The sequence below is a fragment of the Vicugna pacos genome, chromosome 26 (assembly GCF_048564905.1).
Source record: "Vicugna pacos chromosome 26, VicPac4, whole genome shotgun sequence".
NCBI classification, from domain to species: domain Eukaryota; kingdom Metazoa; phylum Chordata; class Mammalia; order Artiodactyla; family Camelidae; genus Vicugna; species Vicugna pacos.
In genome coordinates this window covers 12832669-12856527 of record NC_133012.1, presented here as the reverse complement: position 1 = coordinate 12856527, position 23859 = coordinate 12832669, and the positions used below count along the sequence as shown (strand labels likewise).

At 43.3% G+C, this 23859-nt stretch overlaps 1 protein-coding gene across 9 annotated transcripts in view; it reads left to right on the top strand.

The window, feature by feature from the left end:
* DLC1 (DLC1 Rho GTPase activating protein) overlaps positions 1–23656 on the top strand; it is a 355265-nt gene extending 331609 nt beyond the window's left edge. For 4 of the 9 annotated variants that reach the window (XM_072950354.1, XM_072950356.1, XM_072950358.1 and 1 more), the window contains 13 exons: positions 278–454; positions 2948–3107; positions 3234–3432; positions 5044–5257; positions 6713–6827; positions 7875–8093; positions 8864–9081; positions 9821–9994; positions 10770–10886; positions 17595–17838; positions 19515–19588; positions 20331–20538; positions 23253–23656. In XM_072950354.1, coding sequence (XP_072806455.1) covers positions 278–454; positions 2948–3107; positions 3234–3432; positions 5044–5257; positions 6713–6827; positions 7875–8093; positions 8864–9081; positions 9821–9994; positions 10770–10886; positions 17595–17655 — 1654 coding nt within the window. In that variant the 3' untranslated portion in view covers positions 17656–17838; positions 19515–19588; positions 20331–20538; positions 23253–23656. Of the gene's footprint in view, positions 1–277; positions 455–2947; positions 3108–3233; positions 3433–5043; positions 5258–6712; positions 6828–7874; positions 8094–8863; positions 9082–9820; positions 9995–10769; positions 13434–17594; positions 17839–19514; positions 19589–20330; positions 20539–23252 lie in introns of those variants that run through there. The other 5 variants (XM_072950357.1, XM_072950360.1, XM_015236755.3 and 2 more) reach the window with 3 other exon arrangements.
* Positions 23657–23859: the final 203 nt, after the last annotated feature.

Genomic DNA, 23859 nt, shown 5'->3' with positions numbered 1-23859 from the left:
GGGAAGATGAAGCTCTGTGGACGGAGGGTGGTGGTGGTTGTACAACATGGTAGATGGACTTGGTGCTCAGTGTACTTAACTGTGCACTGAAAAGTGGTTAAGACAGTAAGTTCTATGTTATATACATTTTACTACAGAGGGAAGAAAAGACTGGAATGGAAGTTGAGTCTTAGTTCCTAAGAAACGAGGCCAGTGAGCAGCCCACTGCTGATTTTGCATCGACTCATTGTTAAAAAGCCTCCGTACTCACTCATGTTCCCCTGTCCGTCTCTCACAGGCACCGACTGAGATGGCACAGTTTCCAGAGCTCTCATCGGCCAAGCTTAAACTCTGTATCACTGCAGATTAACTGCCAGTCTGTGGCCCAGATGAACCTGTTGCAGAAGTACTCACTCCTGAAGTTAACCGCCCTGCTGGAGAAATACACGCCTTCTAATAAGCATGGTTTTAGCTGGTAAGTGTTTAAACTGAGCTGTCACTGAAAATGCCTTCCATCAGCTCCTTGGGGCTGTCCCACCACTGAGTGGATGACAGTTGGATCCTGTACTAATATCTTTCGTCCATCATCCTAAGGCAGTCAGTCACTGCGTTCTCGAGGCCACATTTGACACTGCCTAAGCCAGGGTAGCTTTAGGGAATTTCCATCCGGGTTGGCTGGCTGAGTTTTCAACTCTCTGCGTGACAGACTGCCCTTTGGTGGGGTGAGAGTGCATTGATCTCCCATCTCATTGAACAGGCACTTCCTTCCCAGAGGTAGGAATAGCCCACCATAGGCATATGTATGTACAGGATCAGATGATAATTTGAAAGGCAGGGAAGAAAAATATTTAGATCATAAGATGTCATGAGACCAGCTTTGAAATGCTGGATGTACAGCTCCCGGCTTTGTGACCCTCTTCATGTATGTTTTTAGAAATCATTTTTGATGTGACTATCTGCAGCAGCACTCAGAAATCCACCTGGGCTAAAGAGTTTAGGTCAAGTTTTTTCCAACAAAGACTCTTAAAACAGTGACTAATCAATTTAAGGAATTCACCACTCTAAGATATTATAGACTAAAATATATACGAAGATGAAATTTATCGAATGAACTGTTCACCATTCCTTTCAAAAGTACGGCCCTTGGGGTGTATAAAGTGAAATGTAGACTGTTGGGCTGGGAGGGTCATAGACATGACCTATTTTATGCCTGTATCTTAATTTTTCTACCAAGTGCAAAGCGGAGAAATGTCTCTAGGTTGACATCCCAGCACATTTCACAATGTCATCTAGGCATCCAGATGTCTTTTCAGTAATCTAAGCACTCATTATCCAATTGCACAACTGCCCTCTATAAAAACAGAGAAGCCTCCCGTTTCACGGGTATCGCTCAGTAGCAAATCGGTCGCTTGAGAGAATCAGCGGAGCAACGTAACTGTTCTCTCTCCAGCTCCTCCCCTCGGGATGCATAGTGAGGTTAACTTCAGCATCAAAGCACCTCCTGTTCAAAAGCTGTTATTATGTGAGCCCTGCTAAATACAGAAGTTGTTTGTTCTGAATGACAGAAATAAGTATTGACTGGTTTATCCCCACATGCTTCAGATTCTCGGTGGAGATCGTAATGTGTTCCTTGTGCATTCCAACGCTGGGCTTTTCTCCCCCGACAAAGCGAGTATTATGCACACTTATAGCTGTGATTCCATATACTTAACTGTATGGAAACACAAATCTGGCTCTGCACTCCAGCTGTACCTTTCCTAGAGCCATAAACAGTAACGTGCCGCGGCTGCTGGTTAGGCACTCAGAGTCGGAGCGGTCTGTCTTCCGCGGTGTTCCTCTCTGTGCTTGGCGTCAGATTTTCCCTGCTGGCTATTTAAAACTGCATATTTTACATTCTCATTTCTGAGTTGCCCACCCCCCCTCCCCACCAAACCCTCAAGAATCTGAAAGGCCATAATACTTCTTGAGTTCTGGTCATTTTTTCCAGTGAGTCAAAACCAAATGGTAAGGCCTCACGTTGTGAGATCCACAGAGTAGGGAGAAATTCTACACAAAGTTATTTCCCTCTTTGGCCATGCCCTTCCTTGTCTCGTTTAGAGAGGTCATTTGTGGAGCTGAAATTTCTGCTTGACAGCATTAAATGCATGCCATGGGTTTCCTGCTGTTGCGTATACTGCTGGGCTGGTGTCAGGACTCCAGGGAGCCTGGGCTAGATTCACAAAACCTGCATTGTTCTTTCCCGTCTTCCTTTAGAAACCTAAAGATGTTATATTCTCTGGGGTCATCAGCAGGAGGCTTTATTTTGACTTCGGGTTGTTAGCTTGGCCTCCAGCCTCCACTGTTGAGCTCTGGAGTTTGTTCTCATAATGTGGGACCAACATCAAGCATTTGCTGTTTTCTGATCCTTTTTGTTTGTTTGTTTAACCCTAAATACTTTGGATCTCATCAAAAACTTAGAAATGATTCTTGTCCATTTTCAGGACAAATAGGAACTTTTTTTTCAACTGTGTCATGAAGCACCTAATTAGGGTCTTGACTGTCATTTTCTCCTCCTCCTCCTTTATGTGCCACCATCTTGTAAGGAAGCCCATTAGCTCCCTTAAGAACATAGACCCAATTCTTAGAGTAAACAGTAGAAGGAGAATCCCCAGCTGAGGAAATGTTACTGGGTCTCACAGCCCCAATTCTTGGAAGATTTTGAGCAGCACCATCCAATGGAACTATCTGTGGTGTGGAAATGTTTTATATTTGCACGGTCCAATTTGCTGGCTACTGACCACAGATGGCTACTGAGTGCCAAAAATGTGGCTGATACAACCAACTGAGGAACTGAATTTGTAGTTTTGTTTAATTTAAATTTAAATAGCCACTTTATTAGCACAGATCTGGATTCCACCTACAGAGATGGACAAAGTGTAGACAGACAAGTAAATGTATCCCTCCCACCCCCAATATTCTTTATAAATAGGGCTGTGCCCAAGTTCATGAAAAGGATCAAGGTTCCAGACTACAAGGACCGGAATGTATTCGGGGTCCCTCTGACGGTCAACGTGCAGCGCACGGGACAGCCCCTCCCACAGAGCATCCAGCAGGCCATGCGCTACCTCCGCAACCATTGTCTGGATCAGGTGAGAGCCGCTGCCCCCCGGTCCCACTTAATCACGGGAGCTCAGATGCACGCCTCTTTTTCTAGTTTTGTGGTGAAAATGTTTCCCTCTTGACATTTAATGTGTTTCTCTTGTTTTCCCCAACAGGTTGGTCTCTTCAGAAAATCGGGTGTCAAGTCCCGGATTCAGGCTCTGCGCCAGATGAATGCAAGTGCCACAGACTGCGTCAACTATGAGGGGCAGTCTGCCTACGACGTGGCAGACATGTTGAAGCAGTATTTTCGAGACCTTCCTGAGCCACTAATGACAAACAAACTCTCAGAAACGTTTCTGCAGATCTACCAGTGTAAGTGCTCTCCGATCTTGACGCTCTTGGCGGTGGGGAAAGTGGGGCCGGCTGGAGCCTGTAGCTTCCTTTGATGTCATTCTTTTTGGACCCACACGATGACCTCTTGGAAACACGTCATCAGTGTCTTTCCACCTTGCCTTCTCGTTTGTGGAACAGCTTTCTGTATACCTGTTGAACGATGCAAAAACAAAATTCCCCTTGTCATCATTCTCTAACGGCTGATGCAACCGTACATTCTTACCCTCGGATCCAGGAGCTCGTTTTTCTCATTGGTTTCTAGAACAGTGTTGTCTAAGGTACCTAAAAGAGCAGGTGCTGAGATCTGTCTCCGCTTTGTCTATAGATGTTTCAGTGGCTTCACATCTCTCCAGCAGGGCCTGTTGTGTTTAAAAATCTTGCAGTAAAATGAATAAGTAATCTTTTTCTGTTACTCATCTCAGCTTCTGCCAAAAATGCTTGGGAAAACAGTACCCGTACCTGTCTCACTTTTAAGTGAAGCTTAAAGCAAACAGTTGTCTAAATTAATGATCAAGATCAGGATTATAGCTTTTACAGCCATGTGTTTTTCTTGGCTCAGTGTGGTATTGCAGCAGTGTAACTTAAAAGCAGCTTCTCTCAGTGCTCAGAGTGTCCTTAGAACTGGCCCATGGGACTTTATTTTATGAGAAATGGAGCTGGTCTGGATTATTTCATTATTTATTTCATCCTTTCAGATTTTATGAAAACACAGGTCACATTTCCCCCACCGAGGTATTTGTTATGTATTGTAACCATGGAGCTGTTTAATCAGTCTGTCCTATGGAGCTGCATTTGAGTGATTTGAATTTTCCACCACGTGCCTTTTAAAAGAAAAGGAGACCTGAAGGTTGGGGTCAGCATTTTCTACACATATATTATTTTATATATACATTAACTATGTTACATTACATTATATTGCATTATATTATTTATATTATGTGTATTTTATGGGTTTATTTCTCAAGTATGTATTTTTATAGTAGCCTTTCAGTAGGCTTTCTAAGACTTAAAGAAATTACTGGTTAAAGATATCTGTTGTTTAAATAAAATATTTTAGGATCTTCCTTTTTCCCATGTTAAGAATGAGCACATCAATTAAAATTAGGAGAGTCCCCAGGGATACTGAACATTTTATCGTCAAGGCAAAGAAATCTCGGTTCTCATCCTCGTGTCTGTATCTTTGATAAGACTTCTCACTGAAACTAAACCAAAGCATAAGTGTAAACTGTGTTCAGTAATTGAAAATGGTAAACTAGGAGTTTTGAAGAAGTACTTAGAAAAGAAAAAAACATTCTGTAGACTAGAGAAGAGAGCAGGCATCATCTGGAGTTGAACTCTGAGGTGGATTTAGGAGTATATTGGCAACATGGGTATTTAAAAATTTTAACTCCTCCACAGGCAGGAAATACTTGAGGGTAGTGACGCTGGTGGCAATCCCTAATTTCTTCCCTGTTAACCTCAAGTACACTTTCTGCAAGTGCTTGTTCAGTGCTGGGCTGAAGTCTTTGATGCTGTTTGCTTTGGGACACTTCCTTGCAAATGTCTGTGGAAAATCACTGGGTTGATGGGGGAACCGCTGGTGTCGTGCAGACGTGCCCAAGGACCAGCGCCTCCCGGCGATCAAGGCCGCCATCATGCTTCTGCCTGATGAGAACCGAGAGGTCCTGCAGACGCTGCTTTATTTCCTGAGCGATGTCACCGCAGCTGTCAAGGAGAACCAGATGACTCCTACCAACCTGGCCGTGTGCTTGGCGCCTTCGCTCTTCCACCTCAACACCCTAAAGAGGGAGAATTCCTCTCCAAGGTACAGCCCATGGGGTGCTCGGGCTCCATTCTTGGGCAGAGGCAGCCTCCTTCCTTCTAGGGCTGTCCCTGGCTCCAGCATGTCCTTCTATGGCGTATTTGAATGCAGCAGAAAGGAGTCTGACCCCCTTCCTTCACCACCCACATTCCTGCCCTGGGCTTCCCCCTTTCTTCTCAGCCCTGGGGACTTCCCTGACAGTCTAGTTCCAGCCGCATTTTGAGAGAGATGCGCCTTCCTGCTTTGCCAGGCAGGTGTTTCCCCGACCCCCAGTGCCCTTTGTAATACTGTCCTCATACCCTCTGCCAGCAGAGTCCTGCGGATTTACTGACTTCAAAAACTGGGTGGAGGGGCGAGAGCCCTGCTGCCTTGGCTTCTTCAGTAGACCCAAGCTGCCGGCCGTGTGGGAAGTGGAAAACACCTCGGTCTAAGAGAACTAAGGATCACGTTGAGCCTCCAAGTTAGGACCCAGCCTCTCCAGTTGTTGTGTGGTTTCTCCTTAGGTGTAGACAAGATGGGAGCGACTGTAGAAGACAGGGAATCTGGAAAATAACAGAGGCTGAGATTTGCTCAGCACTGATTCTGTCCCTGCACCTTGATTATCTCATTTAATGCTTGTAACAATCATAGGAGGTGAAGCGACTCTCAGTACCTATTTCACACCTGAGGCCAGTAAGACTGGGGGCAGGGCACCTAGTTAAGTCACTTGCCTCTGGTGGTGGGAGAAAATGGCAGAGCCGCTAGCGCTTCTTGCCTATTTGAGGATTTCATGTAAAGGCCTCATGGTCGAGTATGTGAGAAAGGAGTCACTGACTCCCTCCTCCCAGATTCATCCCTCTGATCCTTTTCCTCAGCTCTAGGGGAGCTTGACAAATGTTCCTCATCAGCTACAGGCACGGGGATCCCGTCGGTCGTGCTAGTTGCTTTGCTTCTGAAAGCCACACCATGCTTAATTAGCTAGTTCTAACGGTTGACGGGGCATTCCAGCTTTAATGGGATAGAGAACTAGAGGTGAGCAGGAGAGATCAGATAAGATTAAGACAAAATCTCTAGGAAACAATGGACTTTTCTCTCACCGACAGGAGGGGCTCCAGTCTATTTAAACTGGAGAGAACATTGATTCTGTTTACCCCAATGACCCATGCCTCCCACCCACACACCTCTTGAAGCTGCTTTTCCTTCTCCCTGCGACGCATACATAGATCTTACATGCTTCCCTGTTTCACGTGATGGCTTTAAATAGCCTGGATTTCATCGGAAACTGTTTCATATATTTTGTGCGTGGTAGATACAACTGAGAAATTCTAGTGACCAGATTAAAGCTCTCCCGAACCACTTAATGCCACATGGGCTCCTGTGAAATAGTCTTTTTCTCTACTTTAGTTTTCTTCGAATCACACATTGATTAAAAATTGACAAATGTTTAAATCTTTCCCCTCCCTTATTTCTTCTGCCTAGGGTAATGCAAAGAAAACAAAGTCTGGGCAAACCAGATCAGAAAGATTTGAATGAAAACCTCGCTGCCACTCAAGGGCTAGCCCATATGATTGCTGAGTGCAAGAAGCTTTTTCAGGTAAGGAGACAGGAAGTTTTGTTGTTTGTTAAGGATAATGTCAATAGGAACAAAATCTTAGGCACATACTTGTTCACGTTTTAACCAAAAGATCTTTTCCACAGCTGGAGATTATATACGTAGCCTGAGAATGTTATTTATTTATTTTGTAATGTATAAGCTCGTTAGAGTTAATATGTTTAATGAAATTGCCTACCTCCATACCCCTTTACTTATGAAGGAAAAGCAACAGATGATGATGTATCTAAAGTGCAGCCACTATGGAAAACAGTATGGAGGTTCCTCAAAGAACCAAAAATAGAACTAACTTATAATCCAACAGTTCCACTCCTGGGTATATATCCAAAGAAAACAAAAGCTAATTCAAAAAGATACATGCACCCCAATGTTCACAGCAGCATTATTTACAATAGCCAAGATATGAAAGCAACCTAAGTATTCATCAAAAAATGAATGGATAAAGAAGATGCCTGTGTGTATATACATATAGATATACACATACACACACATACATACACACACACATGCAATGAAATACTACTCAGCCATAAAAAAGAATGTAATTTTTCCATTTGCAACAACATGGAGAGACCTGGAGGGTATTTTGCTTAGTGAAATAACTCAGACAGAGAAAGACAAATACTGTATGTTATTACTTATCTGTGGAATGTAAATAAAACAGAAGAATGAATATAACAAACAGACTCACAGGTATAGAGAACAAACAAGTGGTAAGGGGATAAGGAAGTACAAACTACTGTGTATTAAATACATAAGCTATAGAATATATTGTACAACATGGGGAATATAGCCAAATATTTTATAATAACTTTAAATGGAGAATAATCTCTAAAATTTTTGGATCACTATGCTGTACACCTGAAACTATTCTAATATTGTAAATCAACTAACTACCCCTCCATCTGCTGGAAACGGGGTGAGGTTTGGACTGCTGGCACTGCATTGAGGGTCCAGCCCATTATTTCTGCCCTTCCGCTTCCACTCACGAGCAGCAGACCTCCTTTATGTCTCTTCTGTCCCTCCCAGGTTCCTGAGGAAATGAGCCGATGTCGAAATTCCTACACCGAACAGGAGCTGAAGCCCCTCACCCTAGAAGCGTTAGGACGCCTTTGTAATGACGAGTCCGCCAACTACCAACACTTCCTCCAGGACTGTGTGGACAGCCTGTTTAAAGAGGTCAAAGAGAAGTTCAAAGGCTGGGTGAGCTGCTCCACATCTGAGCAGGCTGAGCTGTCCTATAAGAAGGTGAGTCTCCTCCCTCTTGTCAGCCACTGGAGTTCGGGTGCTCAGGACTTGGGTTCAGCAGAGACAAGACAGTTCTCCATGAAGATCTGTCATCCGCTCCCTTCCCTGTAGAGCTGGGTAGCCAGGTGACTCATTCCCCCGGTGAGAGTGAAAACCAGTCCCATGAGGAATACTACTCCCTGAAGACTTGTCAGAGGACCCAGACTATCTACTGAAATCCTTCGGCTCCACAGAATTCCCTGGAATGTTTCACTAATGGTTTTGGGCCTTCAGGCATTTTATGACCTGCTTGGACAGTGCCATCACTTGATCAGAATCCCTGTGCATCTCCTCTGTTCTCAGTCACTGCTCCTGGCCCTCTAATGAGCAGGGAGTAGTGAGGGAGAAAGTAACTTGAAAGCCTTCTGAGGGCAGAGGCGTCTTATGCGGCTCAGCACAATGGCCCATGGAGGTATTTGTGGGTTTGTCTCTGCTACCTTGAAAAGAAAGAAAACGGTGAGAGTGGTCTGGGTGGCCATGCAGGCTGGGGGTGTGCAAATAAATCTTACTTTTATTACATTGACTCTAATATGGGTCCCAGGAAAACAGATATAATGGAGGTGACTCCAGCAATTATGTTTGCTTTCTGGCCCGACCTTGAATATACTTGGGGACAGCAGCCTAGTAAAGCCATTGGTAAACATAGGACCATGTACCCAGATAGCACCTTGCCTTCAGAGTCTCAGTGTGTGTGAAATGCCTTAGCGCTGAAAAGTGCATCCTCTTTTCAGGTGAGTGAAGGACCACCTCTCAGGCTTTGGAGGGCAACCATCGAAGTCCCTGCGACACCTGAGGAAATCTTAAAGCGTCTACTTAAAGAACAGCATGTCTGGGACCTAGACTTGTTGGATTCGAAAGTGATTGAGGTCCTCGACAGCCACACCGACATTTACCAGCATGTCCAAAACAGCATGGCGCCCCAGCCTGCTCGGGACTATGTTGTTTTGAGGTGAGAGCTTCCAGATGAACTTTTGTGGAGGGATGAGCCTGTATGTCTCTGAATGTCACGAGAGGGTAAAATTATTTAAAATAGAACATATGCTTCCAAATATGGAAAACATATCTGCATTAATTCCAGCAGTGTGTCCATCCTTGAAAATGGTTTGAACTCTTTCAGAACTGAGCCCAGAAAGACAGGCACATTCCGTTGACTGTGCTCAGTGGTAGCAGATTTTTGCCCCATTAGGATAGATTTTCTCATTAGAAACAGCTAGTAAAAACATAAGCCAGGAAGTAACATTTGGGTCCCAAGTAAGCTGTGGTTAAAGCTGATTTATAAGTAATTCATAAATTCTCTGAAGACATGATTGAGAGAAGGAATTCCAAAAATCTTTGAGGAAATGTCACATCATTAAGTCCAGAACTTCTCCAACAGAGGAACATTCATTTGGATGTCCGTGTTCTAATTCATCTGTGAAATAAAAAAGGGTTTTCAGACCCACTTCAGATTGGTTGTATTTCAAAGAACTGACTGTGTGAGCTTATCTACCTACTGCAGAAGGGGCTCTGTCCAGAGTCATTCATTCAGGAGTCCCTGCACAGTCGTTCAAGGATGCCAGCCATCCAGAGCTGGGTCACAGGGTGGCCCCCAATTCTGCCCTTGAGCTATGTCCTCTAAGAGTGAGGCCCCGTTTTCAGCTTGGCTTCCAGGAAGCTCCATTTTTCCCGCTCTCATTTTGTGACTACAGGACATGGAGGACTAACTTACCCAAAGGAGCGTGTGCCCTTTTACTCACCTCTGTGGATCACGACCGGGCACCAGTGGTGGGAGTGAGGGTCAACGTGCTCCTGTCCAGGTATCTGATTGAGCCCTGCGGGTCAGGGAAATCCAAACTCACCTACATGTGCAGAGCTGACTTAAGGTACGTTTTGACGCTGCTTTTTTTTTTTGATGTGGTGAGTGAGGGGCATAAAGAAGATTCAGACTTTTTCTCTAATGGCTTAAATGAAGACATCATTGCATCTTGGATGCTCCATGAAGAGTGGTCCTTATAAAGTAACTCCTTCATGTTTCTTGGTCTTCTGGGTGCCACTTCCTAATTCCCAGCCCTTAGAGAATGTGGCACTAAAGCAATGTGGAGATGATGGTTCTGCCACGAATTTAAAGCCACAGGAAATGAGAGATTGAACTAGCAAGCAGATATTTCTCGTTTTATATTCAAAGGTGTTTGAATAACATGACATGGCATTGTAGTGATTAATTAGGTCTATGCTCTGTGCCGTAGATCAATGTGAATTCTTATCAGAAAATTAAGAAAATGAAGCCATGCCAAAAAGAAAAAAAAATGAACCTCTAAAAACTTCCCAAAGTGGTGCTCATGTAAAGTAAATTCTCACTTGAAGTCTTTACATCTCAGTACTTCTTCAAGTGCCTGTGTGATCTGTTTTTGGTTTAGATTCCAAAGCCTTCCTGAACAGGTTCACTCAATATCTGCCCTCGGTATACTGTTCCTTGGGAAACCTCTGGTTCCAAGAGTGTAATGAAGGTGCCAGGAGGATACCTTGGGGTAATCAGAGTAACCTTTACATGCACATTGTGTTGATCAAGAAGTAGAACTGTATTCAGAACTCCCTTCTGCTGGTTTAGGGTTTTCCAACTTGAATAACATTTCCATGTTTCCTTTCCGTCTGCTGTAGGGGCCACATGCCAGAGTGGTACACGAAATCTTTTGGACATCTGTGTGCAGCTGAAGTTGTAAAGATCCGAGACTCCTTCAGTAATCAGAATGCTGAAACCAAAGACACCAAATCCAGGTGATTCCTGCAGCAAAAGCAACTGTGTCCATTATCTGGGTGTTTGTTTCTAGAACCCTCGCCTGTCCTTGGAAGACTGGGTTCTGTGTCTAATCCTGAAACAAAACTACAAGTTGGAGTATAGGAATTGACTATAGCAATTTGATACATTTTTAAAGCTGCTTCCTGTTTGTTTAAGGTCTGTATTATGGACCTTGACTGGAATATATGACTGTGCAAAAAAATGTATTCTTATTCGAATTGCTTCTGAGAAGCAAAACTCTATAAATACGTTAGGGAGGGTCGTGAAGAGACTTCACTCTCTTGTGATGTGGGTTTATGTGTCCGTGTACCTATGTCATTTTATTTGCAGTGTGTTGAGGGCTGGTGTATCCACTGGAATAGTTGGTACTCTTTGACATGTTTTCTCACTGAGAAGAGCAAAGAAAGGTTTGCACAGAGGAGTGTGTGTATGTGTGTTTGGTGCTGGTTGAATGGCGTAGATGTGGAAGTTGGGACGCAGTGTCTGGCACACTGAGACACCTCCAAGAAGGATCTTGATGCATCAGGTTCAGTTCGACCTGGAATAGCTGACTACCCATGGAATCATCCAGAAAGGGAACCCATTTGAGGTGTTGGACAACCTACCCTTGTCTTTTTTTTTTTTTTTAACCTGAGCAAGTAAACATTTCTTCTCCACCAACCTCTTCTTTACTTTAAAAGTAATTACAATCAATTTACTCAGATAGCCCATTTCAAATGCAGTTTGTCTCTAGACCTCATTGAAAATAGTGAGGTCGTTTTTATCCAGTATAGGTGAATTCAGGGATGAAAACTCCCTCTTGCTAGCTCCAATGCAGTTTTTGGTTTTGGGGTTTTTGTTTTGTTTTGTTTTGTTTTTAATTTTAAGTTGAGATGTAACAAAAAATGAACACTCTAAAATCTACTCCTGATTCAGGCATCAAAACTTTTTACTTGTCTGCAAATTCTTTGCATTTCCGTGTTTATAACAGAAACTCTTTAAGGCACTGTGTATGGGAACACAGGAAACTATGTCCCAAGGAAATCCTTGTAAATTTAGTCCAACCACAAAGGTTGTCTGTTGCTGTTATGGTTATTAACAGCATTTTTTCAAAGCTGCATATGTTTATTAACTGGGTTTGTCCTTACCAGCAAATAGGGTTTCTTTTTTTGTTTGTTTTGTTTTTCCTACGTTTCTTTTTCTTCTCCTTTATGATGCCCTTGGAATATATTTTAGTAGTAATGGGAAGTAGTAATTGCAGTAAAAAACAAACAAACAAACAAAAACACTAGTGCAGATTTTTGCAAGGGTGGTCATTATACAGGTTTTACTGTAATGGTAAAGTTTGGCTCAAAAGACAGTATTAGTGAATTTATTTTATGTGGGTCAAAAGTGAATAATGTATGAGTGAGAGTTGTAAGAAGGATTTTTATTTTGTTATAACATAATTTAGTTACCATTGTCAGTGTTATTTCAGAGATTCCTTGAAGAATTTGGGGGCAGGGGACAGATCAGAGTTTAATTTTGAGTATTTTGGATATTAGTGTTTCTCGTGAAGATATACTTGTATATTCAATTTTAAAGCCTTTCAGATCTGTAAGATTGTATGTTGTATATACCATTCTATTAAGAAACATGTACACCTGTCCACTGTGCTTTCCAACATAGATAAAGCATGATAAAGATTATTATTTAAAATATACTTGTATTTATACCTCAGATATTCTTTTGGATTTTGTACCTCAAGGCTTTTTTTTTTTTTTGGTTTTGTTTTTTTGTTTTTGTTTTGTTTTGTTTTGTTTTCGGGTTTTTTTTTTTTTTGCTAATGTAAGTACACTTTATATGAATACAGTCTAAGTGAGAAAAAAGTAAATAAAAGAAGAGGTTTATAACTTGCTCTATATCTGTACAGAATATAATCAATACGTGCACTATTAAATGTTTAAAGTAAGGGAAACGTCTAGCCTGCTTTCCGTGGTATCACATCTCACTCCCACCCTCAAAACCACAGATGGCAAGTCATACCATTGTAGCATCAACTGAAATGAAAACACAGATTTGCTGCAGGAAAAATCAGACTGCAAATCATTCCAAGGCCAAACTGCAACTGAGCCACTCACTAACAAACAGGAAACCCTGGTGAAGGTTCAGGAAGCACGGAGATGCTCTCCAAACAAAGGTCTCGAGGAAACGATGCTGAGAAAGTTACAAGAATAAGCAACAGCAACTGAAAGATGCTCATAAGCAAAGCCAAGGTCACCGATTAATTCCAGAAAAGGTCTCTTTCCCACTGTGTGGCTTTCCTGTTGAAAGGATTCCTTACATATTTGGCCGGAGGAGAATTTGAAGGATGTGAACATTTTTCAAGAACTCTGCTTTAAGCCACCTAAAGTGATACCGCCACGATTTACTAATTGTGACTAATTGCCTAGGTTGTAAGCTCTCTGAGAGCAGGGCTCTGATACACGTCTTTATCATCCCCTACAGCAGCTTTCAGTGTTTTGTACTTGTAGGCACCTAATAAATTTATTATTTGCCAAATGGAATGGATTGAATTTGCCTCTGTTATTTGAAAAGGGGGAGAATCTAGGCTGCTGTCTGTCCGAAGCCCTCACTGTGGCTCATCAGTGCCTGTTTTGAGATGGCAGAGACAGGACTGAGTGAAACCTAGTAAAGTCCTAAGGTTCAAACGGGTGAAGATGACATAGATGCCGTGGATTCTAAATTAGAGAGTTCTTTCTGATGGAATTTTAACCAGTCTCACTTCTCGGAGACAATGTGATATGGATCTTAAGTCTGATTTTGACAAATATTCGCTCTGGGCATAGTAAAGCGGAAAAACCAACCTCGTTGTATAAGGTTTTAAAAAGATGCACAGAGACCAAAGGTTTTCTTATCTGCCTCTGCCTCCAGTCCTGGTTTCCTCAGAGCCATAAGAAAATAAAGGATCAAAATGTCTTGGGCCTGAAATATCTAATACTCTAGTTGTGTGAACAGCTCTGGAGTCGGGAGGTACTAATAGATTACAAGCTGGTCACCAGGGTAGAAGAGGCGCTCTGGGCACACCCCCCCCCGCCCCCTGTCAATTCAGATTGCTTTTGTCGCCACCCATTTTCTTATTCACCTCACGAGGTCGTTATGCCAACACCTACTGTTTGTGGAGTTTCCACAGTGCTCAGTGCTGAAGACACCGCAATCCTCCAAATCTCTCCTGGATATTCAAATAGAAATGATAATGCCACATGGCATCCTGCCGATCGATGTATGGATGGAATAACTTGGAAAACTCTGACAAAATTACACAGGTTCTTAAGAGATTTTTTTTTTCAGGGCTGAGGGAAACAGGTGAGATTTGGGGGAAGTAAAATCTGAAGAAAAACTGTGGAAGATAATCTAAATTGGTGCTTTTCCAACATTGCTAGTGTGTGTGTGTGTGTGTGTGTGTGTGTGTGTGTGTGCGCGCGCGCGCGCGCAGCAGGAGACAAGCTTTAGAGAGCTGTGTGAGATTTTATAGCTACGTTCATGGGTCTTTATGCCACTTTTGCCCACTTTTGTAAAATCCTCACACATACCCTACGAAGTGCAGGTATTATCACAAGGGGAGGCTATGACTTAGTGACAACTTAAGGTACCCAGGGCCACAAAGAGGAGCTAAAATGCCAGCCCAGTTCCACTGGCCCAGACCACCTCCCCATCTGCTGATCTCTCCCTAATACGGAGGTAGATTTCTCATAGTGAGAGCCAGTCCACATTACCTCAGCATCAGAATTGAGAAGAACACTAGAAAAATGAAGGTCCATAGCGAAATAACCACGTTAAAGTCTCCAAGAAATTATTCCATCATCCCATTACTGAGATGGTTAAGGAGAAATGAAGTAAGTCAAGATAAATGTGAGGCAGCAGCTTTGTTTCAGGTTAACGGTTGACAGAATTTGCAGTTCTGCTTGCAGATTGAATACCTGGTTGGAAGTGTACCGAGACTCCCGCCTGCCCGGGAGACAGAGCCTGCTGCTCTGCATTTGCAAGTGAGGAAGCATGAGAAGTGTGGTCTGACTGCAGCCCATCCGAGCCCTCAGATCATGGGCACCAGGGAAACACCGCCTTACAGGCTTCTCACCCTGCAGCCCAGGAGCGGGACCCCGGTCCTGTGACTCTCTGCACTACGTCACGATGTCCTTCGCACCACACAAGATAAGCGTGAAGTGCAACTGACATATTTGTGAAGGTGCTATTAAAAGCAAGAGCTTTTCAAAGGTAAAGGAGCATTCACAAAAGCAAAGTAGAACTTAGCCCAAATGCTCTACCTCACCTGCCTGTTGAAGCATACATGAATGATTATAAAGCAGAAATCCTGAACAGTGAGATCACGGCATGCATGTCATCTTGGTGTTCCATCAGGGTGAAATTTGCCTAAGGAATTTAAATTCCATTTGCCTAAGGAATGCAAATTACAAAAAACCTCAAAGAGCCTGTGGCAAAGAAAGCTCAGGTAGGTCTGTGCAGTTGCAATGAATTTGGGCCCGTTCTCCAGGGGATGATCAGTCCTTTGCAGGCTGGGAGTATGCTAAATCATGTTGGCAGCTGTAGCCCGAAGTAATTACCCTCCTATGTACACACAGTTCTCTTTAGAGCAGTCGGTCAGCCTGTCTAGACCCAAGGCTGTGTTGATACCTATAGTATAAACACCTCTTTGGAGAGATTTTCATCTCATTGGACTTAAAAAAGTGAGTTGTGGGCCAAAAGTGTTACTCCTTGTAAGGGATTTTCATTTCTTTATTTCCTTTTCCTATCAAGACAAAAGCATGTGAAAAGCAAAGCCTTACTCTTTTTATGTTCATCATTCACCATGATTTGATAATGTTCCCACAAAAATAGTGACTTGTTCCCATCAAAATAGTCTGATTCCTAAGGAAATTGTTTCAGAAAGGTTGGCAGGTTACAGGTACTTGAAAAGTACAAATGTGTTTGGCTCAAATCTGAGTGGACTTGCTGTTGAGCTGCCATTTATTGAGCATAATAACATGCTAGGTACTGAAATGTATGCTTTATTCAATTACTATTACACTTAAATTTCATAGCAGTCCTTTGAAGGAGCCCTTACTAGCCTCATTTTATACATGAAAAAGTTCAAAGATGTTAAGGATGCTTAAAGAAATAAAGTAGCTCTATAATATTTGGAAAAGGACTCCAGAAATTCTAGAACAGCACTGTACAACGGAACATTCTGCCATGGAAATGTTCCATCTCTGTGCTAATAGCATAGCCACTAGTGTATGTGGCTGTTGTTGAAATGTGGCTGAAGTGAGGATCTGAATGTTTAATTTTAGTTAATTTTCATTAAGTTAAATTTGAATAGTTTCATACAGCTTGTGGCTACTGGACTGGACAGTGTAAGTTTTATTTCAAAGATCTGAGAATAATTCCAAGCAATCCAATTCTGATCTCTCCCTCTTTCACCCATAATAATCCTCTAAAAGAAAGAAAGAGGAAGGAAGAAAGAAAGAAAGAAAGAGAGAAAGAGGAAGGAGGGAAGAAGGGAAGAAAGGAAAAGAAATATAGTAACTATTTGTAAAAATCTAACTGGCCACATTTTAGGTCAGATAATGCCCACTCAGCATTCCACCAGCCACAGGACTGAAACTGTCTGCCCCAGCCCATGGCCAGCTCCTGCATTTCTCAGGCTTGAGTTGGATGACCTCTTTTCTTTGCTGCTAAGGTATGTGTATATCTCCAAGCCAAAGATAAAGCTGTAGCAGATCTGAAAGAGCGCTTCGTAATTCAGAATATTCTCCTTGGCTTGCTGCCGGCAACGGCATCCTCACAGGTGCTGCTGTTTCAACAACCACAGTGGTCCCTTTGTGGTCTGTGCCCATCCCCTGAGTTTCCTTCTCTGCTGTCCAGGCTTTTTCACATGTTGGTGAGACTAGCTACCAGGCAGCAGCTGTCAGAGCCCAGGGTATGCTTCAATGATAGGAGTCAGGTGTCTGAACCCAAAAGTCAGTGGTTAACAACACTAAGATAAAGACGTATCTTCAACAGTGGGTTCTAACTTTTTCCTTCCAAGGACTTTTCATTATTTCTTTTTTTTAATAAATTAATTTTTTAAATTGAAGTATAATTGATTTACAGTGTTGTGTTAGTTTCAGGTGTACAGCAAAGTGATTTTGTTATGCATATATATATATTTATATTCCTTTTCAGATTCCTTTGCATTATGGCTTATTACAAGATACTGAATATAGTTCACTGTGCTATACAGTAGGACCTTGTTATATTTTTTAACATGTTCCACTCTTTTTCAAAGTTTATAGTATTAAACAATATAGCTTACTAAGAAGTAATGTTTTTTCTTATTTTCAATATAGATACGTATTATTTAAAACTGCTAATCAAGTCTAGAAGCGTCTTACAAATAAGTGTGAAATAACTTTTATTGGCACAGGATTTGAGAGGTCTTTTTTTTTTTTTTCATGAAAAATAGCTTAGAAAAGCTGTTAAAACTAAAGACCATCCAAGGCCATTGACTCCCCCCAGTCACCAGTCCTTAGCTGAGTGATGGTTCTGAGCACAGCTCAGATCATTAATCAAGGAAATGACGGATTTAATGTCATGCCTCAGAGAAACTAGTTTTCTTGACTTCTAGGGCTCGCTGATAGGATGTATTTCTTTCCAATAACTAAGATAAGGCGAGCTCTATTTTGTTGCAGCATTTTAAAATGTAAAAACACGAATAGATCATTAACGTCATTCCGAGAAAGCAGGAAATGAAGAGTTCACACAGCCTGCAAAGCAAGAAGAGATCTGAAGCCCCCGGGGACCATGCAGAATGTGGCAATATCTCAACGAGCTAAAGAGTATGAACCAGAGTACTGAAAATGGGATATGCTTTCCTGACACATGCAAAAAGGAAAGAAGATACATTTCCAGAAGCAAAGCAACTTGACTGGTAAGGTAAGGTATAACTGTTTCTTTGTTTTTAGCCAACCTAATATGTAAACACTCTTGGGTGAACTGAATCTTCCCCACAGTCCCACCCGTGAGAGAACCAACAGCAGCATCCAGAACTCCCCTTTTCCAGTGACTTCAGTGGAGAGTTCAGCCTGACATCAAAGGACCAGAGGCCGTTTAAATTTCAGGATTGCGTTTTTGGCATTTTTTAAAACAATTTCATAACAAAGCAGACCTAACAGAATAAGAAAGCAGTTTTCAAGACTGATATCTCCTTCTATTTGCTTTTGCCCACCTTCTGGTGTTCTCTGATCCTAAACCCATTCAAGAAGAGTACAAATTTGGCAAGAAAAGTACAAACAGAGATAAAATCAGGAAGTACAAGGGATAGTGCCTCCCAACAAACCCTCATTTAAGCAACAAAAGAAACAGTCCAGGAAAGAAGCAAACAAAAGAAGGACCAGGGCAGGGTTTCTAGTGACTGAAATACACTCGCCAAAGTTCTGCAGTCTAGACCACCCCTCCTGCGATTACCTCTATGTTGGGAGACACCCAAAGAGCCAGACTCTTTCTTATATTGCCAAAGGAAATGCCACTTCGTACTTCAATTTTCACACTAACTCCTCGGCATCCTCCTGTTCTCTCCTCTTGATGTATGGATTCCCCTCACTCTGCTACTGCTCCTTCACACGAATGCCTCCCCTCTCCTGTGACTTTTCTCTCCTCACTTCTGCCAACCAGCTGTACTCCAGGGCCCTCCCCACGAGGACAACTCCCTCTGTCTCCCCTCAGTCTGTCCCTCTTTATCTCTTTACGTCTCTCACATCTCCCTAGGCCTCCTCTTCCCACTGCATCCCTCCCCACCCCAAAAAAAATCCCACTATAAAAACAAAACATTTTTAAAATAGTTCTTTAGGCTTTTTTAGTTTGCAAAGCAGAAGGGTCACTTTGTATTTATCTTGCTTCTATTAATTTACAGGTACTCAGCCTATCTCTGCTAGGTAGGCTAAGGAATTCTTTATCCATTGTCCTCTTGGGCAAGGACAGCTATCTAAAGTTGCCATGGAGGGAACATTATGGGAGGTGGGAAGGCACTGGGGAGAGAATTAATGGTCCGGATGGGTAAAGGAGACAGGCACAGTGGGGAGTCAGAGATAGCAGATCTGGGCAAAGTTTTAAGTTGAGGGACACATGTGCATAGGTTTGGAGGCAAAGAAAATTTGCCAGTGGGGAGGGCAGGGTTGCAGAGAGTGTCAGAGTCCCTCTGTGATGGGGAAAGAAGGAGCTCACAGGAGAAAGGGTGGCTTTAAACAAGAAGGAAAGATGCTCTCCTCTGGGACAGCAAGGAAGGACAGGCTGATAAAGGACCTTGGTCAACCAGAGCTCGGGCCATGGGGTCAGAGAATGCTGAACTGGATGGAACTTTCGAGATAACTGAATCCCAGCATCTGATTTTCCAGAAGCGGAAGCAGGGTCAGCGAGGCCATGAGTGCCCTGAGGTTTCAAACTACAGCAGCCAATGGGCTGGAAGTTCCATTAGGGAGATAGCAGTCACCTGGAGGGGCTTAAGTTTCTTGCTCCAGTGTACATGAATGCCTCAGTGACAGCCATTTCTCCTCAAGTTTACCTCTGTCGAGGTGCTTTGGTGTAACTTCCATCCACCCCTCTGACTCTTCTAGGGCTGGACCCTCTTCACTGTCACTGTCAGCCAGGAGTGTCATTTCCACTTTCTCCATCAATATTCCCTAGAACTGTGAGTAGCATGAAAAATTGCTCATTTAAGCAGGTAGGTCTGCACAAGTCTTGAGTTTCCATGTATTATCTTATTTAATCCTCACTGCAAACCTGTAAGGTTGGGAAGCATTATTATCCCATTTTACAGATGAGGAAAACAAATCACAGCTAGGATAAACTGTCAGGGTTCCCATCAGATAAATCACAGACAGCATTTAGGACAGAGCCCGGCACATGGTAAGCACTCAAAGTCTGTTAGCTGTTGTTATTTTTATTATTTTATGTAGCAGGTTGGAGCACAGACTCTGGACAGTCTCAGAGGTCAAAGCACCATTGACACTAAGGCTGTGATCTTAGGGAAATTGTTACTAAACCTCAGTTTTCATATCTCTAAAATAGACATAATAATAGTAAAGAAATTTGAATCAGGCCCAACTCATAGTAAGTACTAAGTATCATAACTTCTAAATGTCTGTCTCTTATTCTTTCCTAGTTTAGACCTGTGCCTAAACTATACATACTCATAAGATTAATATTAATTAACATTTATGCCATCCAAGCTTGAGTGGTCAGACCCCATGAGCAAAGAGGTGCAGACCTGACAGCTTTGTTTCCTTTGGGGGTCCCTGGAATTCAGCAGCATTAGTCCTCCATGTTTACTTGGTTATTCAGTCAACAGACATTTGTTAAATATAATAGGGACCAACAGAGGAATGCTACAGAAGTGTAAGTCACCCTGCTTGACTCAGAAGTGTTTATAGTCTTTTCAAGGGGACAGAGAAATCATTTCACTAAAATGTGCCAGAGGGAGACTCCACCCAGATGCCCAGAGAAGGAGGTGGCAGCTCAGCTGGGTGTTGAAGGATGAAACGGAGGGTGAGGGCAGAAGGGCATTCCCAGCAGGGCAACAGCTGGGCAGCTCGAGGAGCCGAGGAGCCGAGGAGCCAAAGAGCCAAGGAGCCGGGCTTGGTGAGGAAGGAGAGAGGGGTCTGCATGGTGGGAGGAGGGTGTTCTGTTCTGGAGAAGCAGGAGATGTGAGGTTGAAAAGGGCCTTGCAAACTTTTCTACAAAATTCCAGTGTCACCCTCAGGCAGTGGGGAGCTTTGGAAAGGTTTGAAGGAGGGGAGCCATAGAGCCTGACTGTTTCCAAGCACCGTCTGCAGGTGGTGTGGAGGATGAGGCAGGGAAGGCGGTACTGAGTCCCTCACAGGAATCTCCCCGAAAGATCACGAGCGCCACACCCACAGGGTGCCGTGGGGACGCGAGGGGACGCGAGGGGAGGAGGCATTGGAAATACACTTAATTAGGAGGTAGAATCAACAGAACTCAATGACTGATTTTTGGAATAAGTGACTGCAGATAAGGCCTATAGCCAAATCAGAGCTCCAGAGCCGGATGGAGGGGCTGCTGCCGCCGGCCGAGATAAGCAGCTCGGGCACAGACACAGATCTGAGACGAGGACGGGACAGTGCGGAGAGCTGGACTGTGCGAGCACCGAGGCTTCTGCAAGGCATCTAAGTGGGGCTGTCCCACAGCTGGTGGAGATGTCCCACCAGAGCTCCTAGAGAAGCCTGGTGTCAGGCCTGGACGGAAGGGTAAACGGAGCTGAAACCCTGGCGATATCCTGACGTGGAGAAGAGCAGAGAGGCCCGTCCCGGCCCCGTAGTGCGGCCACATGCCTGGAGGTCACGTTATAAAAGATCCCAGGGCCATGGGATGGGGAGAAAAGTTCCTGGATAATTATCAGGAATCTACAGGTTTTTCTCCTTAACTTGATGGTTTAGGTTCATGAATACTCCAGCTTCACTGGAGACAGTGAATTTTGTTTCTGCATCCCTTTTCATGAGGAGCTGGAGGCTTTCTGGAGAAGTGGAATGGAAAAAAGAATGACTGGCTTCAACCAGAAAGACTTAATTAAATGGAATAAATGTGCACATCAATAAAAAGAGTCAGAAATTGCCCTAGACACTCTGATATTCAGACCCAGTCCTGTCACAAAGTTAGTGTTTCCCAGAGAAAAGAACCAGTTGCTATTTCAATATCTTAAAACAAAAACAAAAACAAGAAAAGGCTAACTCAAATCATGCCTTAGCACAAGTCTGTACAAACTAATTAAAACACTTCGTTGATTTTATAAGAAATTACATTACACCCTCCCCCGTGTAGTGTCATTTGCTCTCGCAAGATAAGCAGAAGCTTCAAATGGCAGTTATATGTGTTTAAATTCAATTATAATTGAAAAGTTATGTCCTTTAAATTATTAAATTATTTAAATTATAATGGAAAAACTAGTTAGGTTGGCTTAATCAATGCACTTTAATTGGCAGACATCAGTTTTCAAAACGTGAAGTCTCTGAGGATTAAAAGAGAAACAAAATAAAGCAAATGGCTGGTGGAGACTTGGGAACCTGCAGCAAATGCTGGGCTCTTACTCACTGTCCTAGTTAGTGAGTTGGATGCCACCCAGCAGCGCCACAGGCATCTCCTGAGGTGACCAGAGGGTCCTGCCTGCTCACATTTCCAACCATGCCTGTGAAAGAGACAAATGGAAAAATTTAAGTCCTGCTTCACTAACTCCAAATCATCCACCCAGAGACTCTAGGAAGCCCACCAGGGTGAGTGAAGTCTCCCTCTGGGTTCTGTTTTGCCAAATTATTTTGTCATTGTCTGGGTTTGTGTTTTGGTTTGGGTCTGGCTCTGCTACCAGACAGCAACCTCTCAGGAGCAAACATTACCTTCCTCCCGTCTCTGTTCCCAGCACCTAACACAGTGCCTGGCGTGTTTCCAGGGCTCCAGGGATGCATGTGGAACAGACCACAGGCAATCTGTTTTACAACCAGACTTGCCTTTGAAGACAGGATTAAGAAATGGGTATTTTCTACCACGAAAGCTCCAGCTGCAGCTTTGGGCTCAGGAAAATGGTGGCGAGCAGTCAGTCTGGGTCTGCCGGGTACAGGGGTCTACTCCCCGGGTCGTGCCTGCAGGCCCCAGCAAGCACGTGCCAACAGCTGCTGTAAGCAGGCTCTGGGGTCTGGACACAAGACTAGCAGATGTGGTTCTTGCTGACTAGAGAACTGGATGGTATCTTTTTCTTCTCGTTATCAGTTTGGACTCTAAGAGACAATTGATCTGAATGAGCATTTATCCTCAGAGTCAGGACTAGCAGAGCCTGGGGGAAATTTTAATTCGGGCAAGGATGGACAAAAGCTTTTGCACGGAACACTGGGTCTTCCCTTTCTTTGTGGCAAATGGCAAGAGTAAAATCCAGCTCCAAATGCTCACAACATATGTTTCTCTGGCTTCGTGGTGAAGAACTCCGTTGTCTAGAGCTGCTATGTAATTGCATTCCTTGCCTCCTCCTCAGATTAGCCTGACCATTTCTTGGAGACTCTGTTTTATGTGCGTCCTGGTAGGTGTGACTGTATCTTGCTGGACTTCTTGAGTCAGTTACCTACTCACCCAAGCACCTCTCCTTTAAAAACTAACAAGCAACAGAGTCTTAAGATATTTATTCCACTCAGGACAAACAGCTCACAATAGAAATCTAGGCTTAAAAAAGCTTTCGGGGGAAGGCTACCTTTGAAATCTTTGAACTATCGGACATCAGTCGTAATGGATAAGAAACATATTGTATGTAATTTAACCACCAACCTCTGTTTTCTATTCTACATTTCTCTTCCCAGATAAAGGGCCTCTCCTCACACCCCCTTATCTTTGTCTAAAGCCTCACCTCTGGGAGAAGCAACTGGGAGCCATGACAAGATTTAATGTGGTTAAACAACAACCTGGGGAGAAAAAAGTAAAAAGATGTAAATGAAGTTTAAGAAGGGCTGAGGTTTTAGGGTCAGAATCCAGTTGCTGCTAACACCTCCCAGTGTCCTTTAAACATGTCCAAATGTAAACTGCAAGGACCACAGGAGGGGCTACAACCTGGTTCAAAGATGCGGTGACAGACTGCGATTCTCTGGTCCAGTCCACAAGGGGAGTCTGGGGTTCCACCAAGCCTGGAAGCAACCTCTGGACTTGACAAATCTTCCAAATTAATCCTCTACACAAAAGGGTTTACAATCTACCCATCTGATCCTTTTGTTTGTGTGTGTGTGTGTGTGTGTGTTTGTTTGTTTTTTTAGCATTCTCTTTAGTACCTGGTTGTCTCAGGTATAAGGAAGGAGCTGCTTAGAAACCTGCAGAGGCTGGTGATGGAGTATAGGAGTTGAGAGGTGGAAGGGGGGAGCAGACTTCAAGGTAGAGATGCCAGTTCAATGACTCACTGTGTCATACTCCTCATGT